Source organism: Phaethon lepturus, unplaced genomic scaffold, assembly GCF_000687285.1.
Source record: "Phaethon lepturus isolate BGI_N335 unplaced genomic scaffold, ASM68728v1 scaffold47562, whole genome shotgun sequence".
NCBI classification, from domain to species: Eukaryota; Metazoa; Chordata; class Aves; order Phaethontiformes; family Phaethontidae; genus Phaethon; species Phaethon lepturus.
In genome coordinates, this window is record NW_010526616.1 from 18249 (window position 1) to 30935 (window position 12687).

A 12687-nucleotide genomic window follows, 5' to 3' on the forward strand; every position below is an offset into this window, starting at 1 on the left:
TGTGTTAACAGATACTCTGCTTGGTAAATCCAGTAAATGCTTTTCTGTCAGCTACTACAAAGGAAAGGCTGTGCTGTTACATTTTAAATAAGAGGTTTTACATCTTGAAGAACTAAAGGGCTTACTTCAGCAGCTGTGTGGTTTAGTGGATTGATTCATGCTTTGGGGTTGAATACTTTGCTGCTTTCTCTTTTTTGGCCACTGGGTGATAGTCAAACATAAACTTACACTATTGCTCAATTTCTTCACCTTTGAAAAGGAAATAATCAAGATTTGCTTGATATATAATGAAAAGCACCAGAGAAGGGGAAGATGATGTTAAAAATGTCATCTGCTTTCACTGGCCTTCTGTGCTTATCTTTATTAATGGAAGGATATACAAATGACAGTGATTTTTTTTGTCAGTGCTTCTGTCACCTTGTTCTGTGTTACTACCAGGCTGCAGCAGTCCTGTGGCAAGTAGCTGATGGTTGCTGGATCAGGCTGACTTGTTCCTGTACAGGCCAGGGGCTGCAAGCCCTTTTGCTTGACCCGGTGGTTACTGGATTTGGGAGGGAGCTCTGTAAGAGGCAAAAGAAGCCTAGTAAATGAGTTGCTACAGGGTCTGACCTTTGGTCCAGCTGAGCTCTATCTTAATAGTTTGTGGACAGAGATGGAGTGGTACTGTGAGAACTTTGAAAGGCTGGAGAAGTGTGACCTGTCTGGGGGCGGGACAGACTTGTTGCTACAGGAACTGTGAAGAAGGGCTGAGAATGGGACATGCTTGCAATGTCTCTTTCTGGGAAAACCCAGCACAGGGCAGGCTCTTTAAACAGCATCTGGTTAGCATTGCTCTGCCAGCCCTTGAAGCTATTTGTCCCATTCTGGTGGGATATGAAAGTCGAACTTGATGGGATCTTAAATTGAGGTTGCAAAAGCAAGTCTGTTGTGGGGCTTGTTTCATGCTGGTGCTTTGGTAACCTTGGGGCAAGCACAACATTGCTTTTTTGTTGCATAGTTACTTCTAGTGATTCATTTGCCAAAGTATATAACTGAATAACTTGTGCTGTCTTCTGTAGTGAAGTGGACCTCAGCTGTTTTGGCATGTCAAATGTGACGGCTTTTGTGTGACTAATTCTTACCCTGAAGTTATGAAGTGGGAAAGAAAATAAGTTGTAGTGCTGATGATGCTGAAGAGGGATAGGACATATGAAGAGTTGTCTCTTGGGAGTTTTTTGGTTCTGATCCTTTTTCTACTCTTCCACCCCCTCACTCCTTCCTGGCCACTGTTGGAGACTAAGTAAGTACACTGATGATCCTGTGGTCCCACTCAAAAGTTCTTGTCTTTTTTAGTTCTCTCTGAGCTTTGTAGCAAGTACAGCAGACCCAGAGGTCATGTGAATGACTTGCTTTTCTCGGGGAAGCGGAAGAGAAAATGCCAAATAGGAGAGGTATCTAACAGAGTGTGGCTTTGTCTGGTGTGACTTTTGAGCGGTCTAGTCTGAACTGACAGACAGTGGCCAGGCATAAGTATCTCAGGGGCAGGTACAAAAAGGCTAGAAATGGTTAATCATGGCAGAACTGAAGTCCAAAAGCATCTTCCCCTAACCTGAAGATGTCTAATGCCCTTATTCACTAAGGCTGTTCCCTTCTGAGCGCTCCTCTTACTCCTGTGGTAGCAGGGAGGGTTGTTCTGCCAAGTGCCACAGTCAGGGAAGGAGGCTGGATGAAGATGTTGGAGCTGTCTGCACAGGAGTCTTTCTGTGGGGAGCAATTTGCCTATAAAATCCAGCAAGTCAGCAGTGAAGGCTAGCACTGTAGCACGGAGGAAGTTCAGCTGATGCCTTGGGCACTTTGGTTCTTTGTTGACTCTGGCGTCTCAAGGAGTTCAGTCAACTACTTCTCCTTTCTGGCTGGTGGTGTGGATTCTTTGCTGGCCAGACCTCTCCAGCTGTGAAGAGTGGGCCTGTAGCTGCAGCCACATTAGAAATCACTCCGGCAGACAAAAAGCAGGCTCTGCAATGAGGGCAGGAGGTGAATTCTGGGAGTAGGGTTCAGAGGCAAGCAGAAATTTGTGCTGATAAAAGTCTTTATAGTTTCTGATGTCTTGCCGGGCCTGCCATTTTGTCCACCTCAGGCAATAGAAATTTTTCATTGTTCTTGTCTGTGCTTTGTTGGAAAGTAACTGAATAGCTGTCAGTCTAAACGAGTTTGTCTAAAGGTTAAGCCTTTGGACAGAGTGTGCAGTTCTTCTGAATTTCATTTCTCAGAATGAATAAAGCCTGTCTGTCCAGCCTCTACAAATAGAGAGAGTTCACTGGGTACAGGTCCAGTCAGTCAGCAGTTCCCTTAGAAAAAAATAAAGATCACTGAAGTCTGTAAAGTACCAAATGTAAACTGTGGTACCTCGCACAACTTAGTATCATTCTAAGCAACAATCTTTGTATTGATGACAGGCTGCTTAACCAGGCCACTAGTATTTCATTTGTCATAAGAACCTTAACATTCCATTTTAGCTGGAGCTTTATGGACATAAATATAGAATCATATTATAGTTTGGGTTGAGAGGGACCTTCAAAGGTCATCTAGTCCAACCCCTCTGCAATGAGCAGGGTCAGTCTTTTCCTCAGAGGAAGGTGATCTGGCTGTCTCCTGTGTTTTGATAGTACCCTGAAACTTGCCTGCAAGGTTTTTCAGTGCTGTGCTTGGCCCTGCAAGTTAGAGCTCAGCCTGAAGCAGCATAGCATGGTGGCATGTGACGTGCCAAGGTCTGGGAGAAAGTCAGTATGTTTGATGCTTTCTGGTGAGAGAGATGTCTGGCCCAACACTGACGATGCCTCCACAGCCACTAAAATTGAAAGAAGGCCAATTACTGTCATGATGGCTGCAACATTGGTGGGAGACCAGGGTGGAACTGCAGTAGCGGTAGAGGTGTCACTGGGCAGCTTAAGGATCTTATGACATGTATCTGAATGCAAGGTCTGCATACCTCCAGTCCAAGGAGACCCAAAGTCTGCAGAGTGTGAAAGGAGTGCCTTTCCTGAGCTCAGATGGTGTTGGCTCCCATTCCTGGTGTTGTGTTGGATCCTGATAGTCCATCCTTTGTATGCAGAACTGGAGTGCTCTGCTGTAGAACTTGGATGAAACACGTTGACTGACACACAGCTCTTCCATTACTCAGCATAAGGGGTGCTTAATAATGGTCTTTTCATAGAAGCTCAGGTGCTTTTAATCCCTGACAGTTCCTCAAATGCAGTCCTCCCAGAGTAACGCAGCAGCATTAAAATGCCTGTGTAATGAACACAATGGCATAAACTCCTCCTGGTGCTCAGGTGAAGACTGCTTTTACGGGCCTATTCTGCTTCCACAGAAGTGTGAGTCAGTTGCATGTTACAGTTTCAGATGGATAGTGACACAGCTGCCTTGAGCAATGGGGAAAGCTAGAAAAAGTCAGGCTTGGAAGAAAAACAAGTCTTCTGTCTTGATGGTATCAGTGCAGGAACATGACAGCTTTGCAGGTCTGAGGCTGGCTTTTCTCTAGTGTAGACACATCACCCCACTGGAAGAAGCAGGAGCATTTGCAGCAGTATCAAAAGTCAGGACAAGATTGTTTTTTTGGTGGCAGGAGAAAAGGGGTTGTGGTTCCCTAAGAAGGGAGGAAACCCTCTCTGCACACCTCCCAGAGGAGCCTGAGTGTGCTCCCTGTATCATACCCAAGCTTCTTTTGGGACAGACTGTGGCATGTGGGAGAAAAGTGCCCTGTCTCCGGAAGGACTTAGGGAAATCTTTGCTTTAACATAAAACCCTGCAGTAAAACAGCCTAAGGAAAAGGAACTGGAGTATACCACAGCTGTGCATTTTAAAGATCTGTTTTGTTTTGTCTTGTTGGTGGAACAGATGTTTCTGCAGGGCACAAGTTTCAAGAAGATTTTGCTGAAGCTATTTAAAATGCTACTCCACAGCTGACCGCCCTGTCCCTTTTCTGGAGCAAACTTCCCCTATAGTAGAGCTGCTGTAAGATAACTCATATATGCCCCTGACACTTTTATGCAAAGGTTGGTATTTCAATGTAAACAGCAGATGAAAGTGATTGCGAAGCCTTTGTGTAAACCCAATTCCTTTAAATCTGGGTCTGCTTTGTGGCAGTAACCTTTGCAGATGAGATAATGACCTCCTAAGCTTCTGGGTCTGTCTGCTCCATGATCACAACAGAGATCTGATAATGCTGACACTTGGACCTTCTCATCTAGCTTGTTAGAAAACAGTGCTGTAAAAGAATAAGCACATGGGGCATCCCATTTTTGCTGCTTTATTTGAGGTAGGGACTGAAAAATTTAGCAGTAAGAGATTGTAGGTAGCTGTATACAAGTTTTTTCCTCCCAGCCAGCAGAAGTGGTGTCTCCTTATCTCACTGCTGCCAGTTAAACTGTGCCTTCATTCTGTGCAGCTGCATGCATGACTCCCCCAACTGTCAGTGGGTCCTAGAAGTCAGTCAGATTGTGAAATTCTATACAACTGCTATAGAGTTGTATAAGGCCTTCCAGGTCCTTAATGTGGAGCTGCTGATGTGAAGAGAATGCAAAATGGGAAGTCTGTCAGTCAGCAATGCTGTATATTTTGGTGGCAGGCAGTTTGTTTCCTATGCAATTTAAAAAGTGGGAGTGTGAGAGGAAATACTTTTATAGCAAAGCTTTTGAGCAAATGCAGATCTCCATCTGAGGATCACTGGGCACTGTGAAACTCTTGTGGAACTCAGGCTAGCTTGGTTTGAGTAGCACTGTGTGCATAGAGGTCTCCTCAGTGTGCAGCCAGTCCCTCCATGTTGCAGACTGCTAGGGAACTCTTGTTCAGATGAGGCTAAGTATCCTTATAAGCAGATGAGCCAGGCAAGTATCTATCTATCTCATGCACCAAACCCAGTGCTTCCAGCAGTGGAGAGAGATCTGCAGCTGAAGGAAGCTGTTCCTTCAGGTTGTTTGTAACACTCCTGCATGAACCCATACCTCTGAAGCACTAGCTTTGGTTATCCCAGAAGCTCTTGATGTCACTGCTGGGATTGTTCCTTTTTCTCCAGCATCTGGGGCTGGCAGGAACAACTTTGTCTTCTCTCCTTATGCCTTAAATCTTTACTAGAAATATTTATTTTTATTTAATTGCCTTTGTAGCTAAGAATAGATGCCAGAGCCTCAGCAGGCTCTGCAACCATATGAACTGCCTGGAGTGAATAGGTGAACAGTTAACCTTGTAAATTCTAGCAAAGATGCAGAGGACAGAGACATTGGCTTTTTGACTGCTGCATGTCATTGTGATTAAACAGTACTTAGCTGCAGTTCTTTAGGTCAGTGCTAGTGGTGTCCTCCTGATGCAAGAGTCTTTAATTGCCCAAATCATTCCTGAGCCAAGTGCTCTGAAGTGGTACAAAGATCTCAGTTGATTTTAGCTCTGCTCCTTTCTTTGGTGCTCATGATAACTCTGTTATCTGCCTGGGGGGGGATGATAGATGCTGCAATTCTGATTTACCTTTCGTATTGTAATGTTACAGTAACCACTTTGCTGCAGCTGTAAACATAAGGCTAACCTGTCTTTCTCAGAAGGTACTTGTCTCCTTTTCCCACTGCACTGGTTGCAATGAGCTCATTTGTGTTGCAGTAAATTTTGGCAACAGTTCTATGAGAAACATGCTCCCAAACAAGCCTGTTTGGACAGAGATGTCCAAACGATCTTGTTGCATTTTCCTTGAGAGACCAGCAAGAGTATGTTGGGTTTGTCAGCCTGCATGATGCCAGGTTCACATGGCTTTAACTTTTGTTTCTTTAACAAATGGGGAATTGACTTGGTGAGGAGAGATGAAGCCCTTTATGCCAGGGGCTTGAAGGGTCACACATGCAATACTGTTCTGTGGTGTGCTTACTGCCTGCATGAATCTCTGCACAGACCTAAGCTAATTGTGTGCTGCCTTCTTGACTCCCTGTGGCATTTGGAAAGGCTGATGACTTCTGTTACAGAGCACCAGGCTGTCCTGCTGGCTGAAGGAAGAAATATGGATCTGTCTGGCCTGTTCTGGGCCCAGATTGTCTGGACCTGACAGCTGAAGGAGGCCCTTGGCACTGTGTGGAGCATGCAGCTGAAGTGGAAGAGGGATTGAGACCATTGCTAACCCCTTTGAGAGCTGGAGAGCAGCTCTTCCTGGCTCCTCTTGCCCTCTTACAAACTTAGCTGTGGCTTGGCTTTCATGCATTGTGGACAACTTGAGCCACCACAGAGGGCTTTCTTTTTCCTTGTCTTTGGCATCAGGCTGTCAGTGGTGGCTTGTATGATGGATGAATGTAGCACCACACTACCTCTGTCTGTGGCCCTTCTGGAGGTTTCTTTTGAGCACTTCTTTTTTCCAGCTAAGAGACTGCTGCCCCCAAAGGTAAGATGCAGCACAGCTTCCTCTCCATCACTGGATGCTGAATTTAAGCTGCTGCAGGTGCTCATCACAAGTGATGTTTCTGAAGCAGAACTTGAGACTTCCCTAGCCTGCAAAGGTTTGCTTTGAGATTACCTGGACCAGAGACCTCAGCTATGCTATTATAGATCTAATCTGTCTTAAGATCTGTGGACCTTGGCCTGGAGCCCTTCACTGGCCTTTCTTGGCTGAATGGTTGTTATAAAGGCTGAAAGTGGGGGTGTCACTAGTAATAGGAGTTGCAATATTGCTGCAGAAAGGCAACAAACTATCAGAGGAAAAGCAGAGTTTGTGGAAAGAAAGTGTTCTTCATAGCTTAGGTCAGAGCTCTGTCTATTTGTAAGTGCTGGTCTGTATATGACTGAACATGGGCCCAGACTTTATTGCTGTTTTAAGGGAGCAGTTACCCAAATCCTTCCTCATAAGGGCCTTAGTCCACTGTAAGCAATAATCTGCCCATGTATGAAGAGTGAAGGCTGAAAGAATGGTAGATGCCCACCTAGAGAAGACCATCATTCTACTAAACTTGAATATAAACTGTGGTCAGCCAGAGACTGAATGTCTTATATTAACCTGGATGAAACTACATTGTTTAACCTCAGCAAAAATATGCTTTTGGAAATGATTGGGTTTATTCACCTTGGCATCTACAATGATGACCTTCAATCAAAAGCTAATCTATACTATGAAAGTAGAAGCACTAGTTATACTGTCATTCTGGGCTATGGGTGTGTTTCAAGACAGTCTTATCCATACTCTCATCTTGAAGAAATAACAACTCTACCTCATGCATTCCTGACAGGTATGTCTAACCTTTTATCTAGCACTGGAGACTCTTAAGACTTCTTTGTGTGTGTGTGTCCCCAGGCAAATTATCCCATTGTTGTAAAGCCTTCCTCAGTGTTGTAGTTACACTGTGGTTTAGACTTGTTTACATCATGGCTGCATGAAGATTCATCACAGAATAAAGCAAGTTCAACAGAGCTTCCAGGGTGTGTTCACACTGCTCGGAAATTCAGCCAAAACATGGATGGCTCTCTACTGAATGAATGACACATGCTCTCATCTGCAGTTTAGTTTTGGAAAAACAGATACACAACTGGATAGCAATACATTCAGTCAGGGCAGGGTTTTTCTTTGTCACTTTTGAGCATCTTTCTCAGGGAGAAAAACAACTGTGGCAATTATGTACAACCATTCCCCACTTCAGTTGTGGCCTCAACAGTCCAGGCAAGGGAAAACTCATGGTGGTACACACCCTGTAAGTTAGCCTTTCATGGGGAAAGGTGAGTCAGTGACAGAGAGCAACAGGAACATAGGCTTTGTGTAACCAAGGTGTTATCCAGACCTCAAAATAGCATCTCAGCATCTGCAAATAAAAGGGGAATTAGTGACAAAGTTCAGGTGGCTGCTGGTTGGTCCTCAGCCTTGTGGGCCATGATGGGGCAGGAGAGAATAGCATCTTTTTGTCTGCCCCCTTTATCCTAGGAAAAGTACTAGTAGTTTACTAAGTGATCCTATCATAGTGGGACAGCCTGAGTAAGGATTTCCCCCACCTAGGAAATCTCTCTATTTAGCACTTCCTCTATTTCTGCACACTTTCACTCATTTACCTGGGAATATGGGCTAGATGGCTTTGTCTAGTTCAACTTGCAGATGGGAGCTGGCCCTGGATGCATGAGAGGTACTATGCTGCTTATACTGATAACCCTGCCTCACCCCAGCTGGCTTTGCACGGAGGAGGCTTGTACATCTATGGGGACATGGCAGAGCTGGTCTGAAAGTGACTATACAGCTAGAGATGGCCAAGAATCACCTGCAGTTACTGGATACCCTGAAGGAGGTGGACACATACCTGTTGCAGGCTTTTTTTCCTCTGGAAGTGACAGCTATCCAGGCTGGAGTGCTCCCTCTTCTCACACACAGTGCGTCCAATTTCCACATGGAGCATGTATTTCAGCCCTCTGACAATCTAGATAAAGTAGTTTCCTCCTTTAAAGTAAGGGCAGGGGAAAGGGATGCCAAAATTTTGGCTAGGAATCAACTGCTACATCTGTGAATTGTGTGTGGTGGTGTGGATTGAAGTATTTTGTGTTGGATTACTAGGCGGTGGAATGGGGGAAAGGAGGCCAGAGTCCTCCTGTGGAGCAGCTGAACAGGATAGAGGGACATGTGCTGTTTATCTTTAGGCATGCATAGCAGTCCTGAGGAGGATCAGGGCTCCCATGTCTTGGGTGCTCTGTAGGAGGGTCAGTTGGTAGGTAAGTGGTTTGGAGGACCACCAGAAGTCTGGGCTCCTTACCTGTACCATGGCTTTGTTTATTTGTGATTCCTTAAACAGGAAGAGGTCATTGGAACTGTTGTTGTATCTGTAAACCCCAAAGCGAGCTGCCTTGCGAACACCAGGGTTGTCAGTGTTCATTGGGACGGGGAAGCCAGGTTTCATGGTCGAATGAGGTGGTGGTACATATGTAGCTGAAATGACACAAAACACGACTGCAAAACGCATCAGGTACCTGAAACAGTGAGAGCTTCAGCCCTCTGAACTAATGCTAAACCTTCTTGTCCAATGCACTTGTGTTTCAGAAGGACTCTACTCACATCTATTACAAAGTAATTTTCCTTTATATGTTTGAAATAGTGAAACAATCTTGTTGAATGAGGTGACATAAAAAGATGCTGCTAGAAGTGGTAGCAGAGCTCAAACTGACTTAGAAGAAGCCAGGGTATCATGAACATTATTTAGAATGTTTCTGGTATGACTCCCATCCCATAGAAGGCCTAAATTTGAATCTATTTATAAAGCTAGACCATGTTGCTCAGAGTACAGTATGATTTTGATAACATATCAAACACTAGCTGGCAGAGCCCTGCTGCTCTTAGTTGGCATGCCAAGCTTGACTTGCAGATGTATGTCTTTTCTACTGCCCCTTAATCCTTTGATGGCATCTTGAGGTTTTTATTTTAGGGGGATTTAGGTGGTGATAAAGGTAGGGGAAGATACCCTCCTTCTACATGGTGCCAAAGGAGAGGGTGTCCATGTTTGCCAGCTGGGCTGGGAAGGGCCTGGGGCAGTACTTGGACTAGCTCCCCACTGTCCTGCAGAACAGACTGCTTTGGGTGCTGAAGTGCTGTTTCCCTGACCCAAATGCCAAGGACCATCTTAATATCACAGCCATGAACTGGAGGAGCAAGGTGTGTAGGAAATGGAGATTGGGGCATGTGGAGGGAACCCACAAGCTTTCAGGTTTGAGCACTTCTTTCCACACAGCCCTTATTACTTGATTGTGTAGCCAATTTCCCCATGCCCTGCTTGTTTTTTCAATAATGTAAAAGAAGCTTGAAACTTACAGTTGATATAACTCTTTCCTTCTGTTTTACATTTGCCTTCCCCACCATTTTCCTTCTTCTGAAATACAAAGAGGAAAAAATCCTCAACCTGCTCAAAGTGCCATGCAGGCACTGCTGATGCCAAGACCTGCCAGTGCAGGAGCTGGCCCTTGGAGTTCACGCTGTGTGTGTGTAGGCAGTGAGCATGTGTGTGCATGTGCACACAAATGTGCACATAGAGCTTGTACTACATTTGCTGTGAAAGTCAAGATTTTTATCACCTCCAGTTTTTTTTCACAGCTAGATCTCTCACTAACAGCCAAGCACAGAGCATAGACTGCTTATTTAAGCCAGTTTGTACTGACTGACAAACCCAAGTAGAAGAGAGAGGGGCAATCTGGTGATCCAGTCTACTTGAAAAAAAACAAAAGCAAACAGCATTACATGCCATCATCAGCATAGGAAGCTGCAAAAATTCAGTTGTCACGTTGCTTATGTAAGTCCTAGTTAGACTATCACATCCTCCCTTGCAGGTGGTAGTTGCTACAGCCCCTTGTAACACTGCTCAGGGATTAAAGTGTTGACCTGCAAAGGAGAGACTTGGTTCCACATCCCTCCTCAACCCAAGGAGGTCAAAATTCACATCTCTTCCTGGCTGATACCCCAGCTACTTTAATGATCCCCATGTTTTCTTGCAGGTGGCAGCTGAGAGACCCAGGAATATTTAGTATATAGTATATTAATATATACAGTATATCTTTATATATAGTATATTTTTGCCCCAGCTTTCACCAAAGGGTACCAGGCGTTTCACCTCACCAGGCATTGCAACTTGGTGTTGAGAACGACTCACACCAGGGCAAAGTGGGTATAAAATCTACTGAGTCCTTGTGGGAGAACTTTAGCCCTGTTTTCCTCTGGGAAGACGGATTCCACAAGGCTAGGATTCATTATTCATTATGTGCTTTGACTCTTGTTCAAGGTAGTCATTGCATGGTGTGCACACTGGCCTGAAATCACTTTTGCTCTTTGGAATAGTTTGCACCACTGTATTTCCAAAACCCAGAAACTTTTTGATGTGAGGCACCTGTAGTTCTGATTTTCTTCACCGCAACCTTTCCTGACAAGTTTCTTTCCTTAGGTTGGCCCTTGAATACTATTACCTTAAAAAGTTGAATGTTTGTAAGGTGATGGCCCCACTCCAGGAGCAAGGCAGAATGGCCCAGAGGGTCAGAGAACAGTGCAGGGCTCTAGGCATACCAGCATTGTTGAAACCCTTTGCTCCCACCCAGGCCTGGATGATGAGGCACCTACAATACTCAGAAGCCCGGAGGATGTGATCTCATGACCTGGGAAAACAGCCCTTACTGCTCTACAGGGAGATGCTTAGGGCCAGAGCATTTGTGTTTCAGACCCCATCCTTGCTTCTGGGTTTGGAAATGGGAAGAGAGAGAAGGGAAAAATCCACCCTCCCTCCTCCTTCTGTTGGATGGTTAGTAGGGTAGACTTTTCTTGCTCTGAGTTAAGAGGCAACTGCCTGTTATTAAGCAAGAGAGGGCTGTTCTTGCAGAGCTGAGCGTTGCATTAAGAGCCTCTCTCGTTCTTTCCTCTTTGAGGAATAATGTGGGGGCCCTATTCCTGCAGCATGAGCGTGCAGTCCTGTGGATGCTCTCTCCCAGCCTGCAGTGAAGCAAATATGCAGATTGCAACAGGTTGCTTTTTCTTTTCTATGAGGTGCTTTCAAAACCTCCTCCCTATTAGTAGGGGCAAGGCTAAGCTTTATCTTTACACTTAAGATGCAGCAGAGTTCCTGCATGCCTCTGCAACCCCCAAAGGAAACCGCAGCTGAAACAAAAAGCTACTGGCTAACCAGACACCATCCCTGAGTGCATTGGTGTTTTCTGTGTATGGGAGCCAAAGTAAAACTGAAGTAGAACTAAAACCTTCAGAGAGAAAACACTCCTGTCTGCAGCTCCCATTCTGAAGATTTAAGGCCAGCTGCAATCAAGAGTTTCCTGGCTCAGCAAAGAAAGAAAGGATACGGAGTAATGTTTCATTGAAGTCAGCTAATCGGCACTCAAGCGCCCATCTGTACTTAACAGTCAAATTGTTACCCACAGTCTTTAGATTTAATAATCAAGGTCATGCAGAGTTTAAACACTGACAAATAAGTTAAAACTACATTGACTTTAAAATCCTTAGATGATGTCTGTGGGTAACATGGCTCACTACAAAGGGAGAAAGTCTTTTAAACAGCTGGATTTTTCAGCTGCAGTCTGAACCCTGCAGTGCTGAGCCAGCATGGGCAGCAGTTGGAGACGGGCTGTTATTTACCAGTGCATTAGAAAGCAGTACTCACAGGACCTAAAGCACAAGGAAAACATAAATTATTTTCCACTCTTACCACCTGAAGTCCTGGTGAAGCTCCAGAGTGCTAAACAGCAAAGTGCAGTGAAGCTGCAGGCGAAGTTCACTGCCATCTCCACCACTTCAGCAGAGGAGCCTGCCAGCGAGAGGAGTGACCACCCTGCTTCCTGCAGGGGAAGATGTGCCTCTCTGAGTGCTCTTATTGGCTAGGAGGAAAGAAAAAAATCACCCTAAAACCCCCTGAATCGTCACAGCTGTGATGCAGACTTTGTCTCCTGCTGCTGACTACATACCTTGAAGCCTAGCCACGAAGCTCTGGCTGGGTGATAACAGCACCAGTCCTGCATAGGACAGGGGCTTTTGCTTCATGATCCTCAGGGGTTGTGCAGAAGCATGGTCAGATATGTGTCATGTAACACTGGGAAGTGGTGTGGGGTTGAGGAGAGTAACAGTCATGTGCTTTAAGATTCATGGGGAAATTTAATCCCTAAGAAATGGGCAGTGAGTCCTGGGGATGTGGTTCTTGAGTTCTATATGAGTGTCTGTGTGGGGAGAAGCCT

At 45.2% G+C, this 12687-nt stretch overlaps 1 protein-coding gene across 1 annotated transcript; it reads right to left on the reverse strand.

The window, feature by feature from the left end:
- Window positions 1-7653: 7653 nt before the first annotated feature.
- On the reverse strand, window positions 7654-12284 carry CST7 (cystatin F (leukocystatin)). Its single transcript, XM_010283107.1, has 4 exons — window positions 12165-12284; window positions 8733-8905; window positions 8286-8402; window positions 7654-7799 (listed from the first exon to the last, which is right to left on the reverse strand). The coding sequence occupies exons 1-4, from the start codon at window positions 12238-12240 to the stop codon at window positions 7722-7724; spliced, it is 444 nt and encodes a 147-aa protein (XP_010281409.1). The 5' UTR covers window positions 12241-12284; the 3' UTR covers window positions 7654-7721.
- Window positions 12285-12687: the final 403 nt, after the last annotated feature.

Bases quoted from the DNA above. Each gene is read 5' to 3' on its own strand.
- CST7 (XM_010283107.1), bottom strand. From the start codon at position 12,240: ATGGCAGTGAACTTCGCCTGCAGCTTCACTGCACTTTGCTGTTTAGCA. The intron at 8,403-8,732 runs GTAAGGAGCCCA...TACTTTATCTAG, and splicing joins TAAACAAAGCCATGGTACAG to ATTGTCAGAGGGCTGAAATA. The intron at 7,800-8,285 runs GTATGTGTCCAC...TTTTATTTGCAG, and splicing joins GGAAAAAAAGCCTGCAACAG to ATGCTGAGATGCTATTTTGA.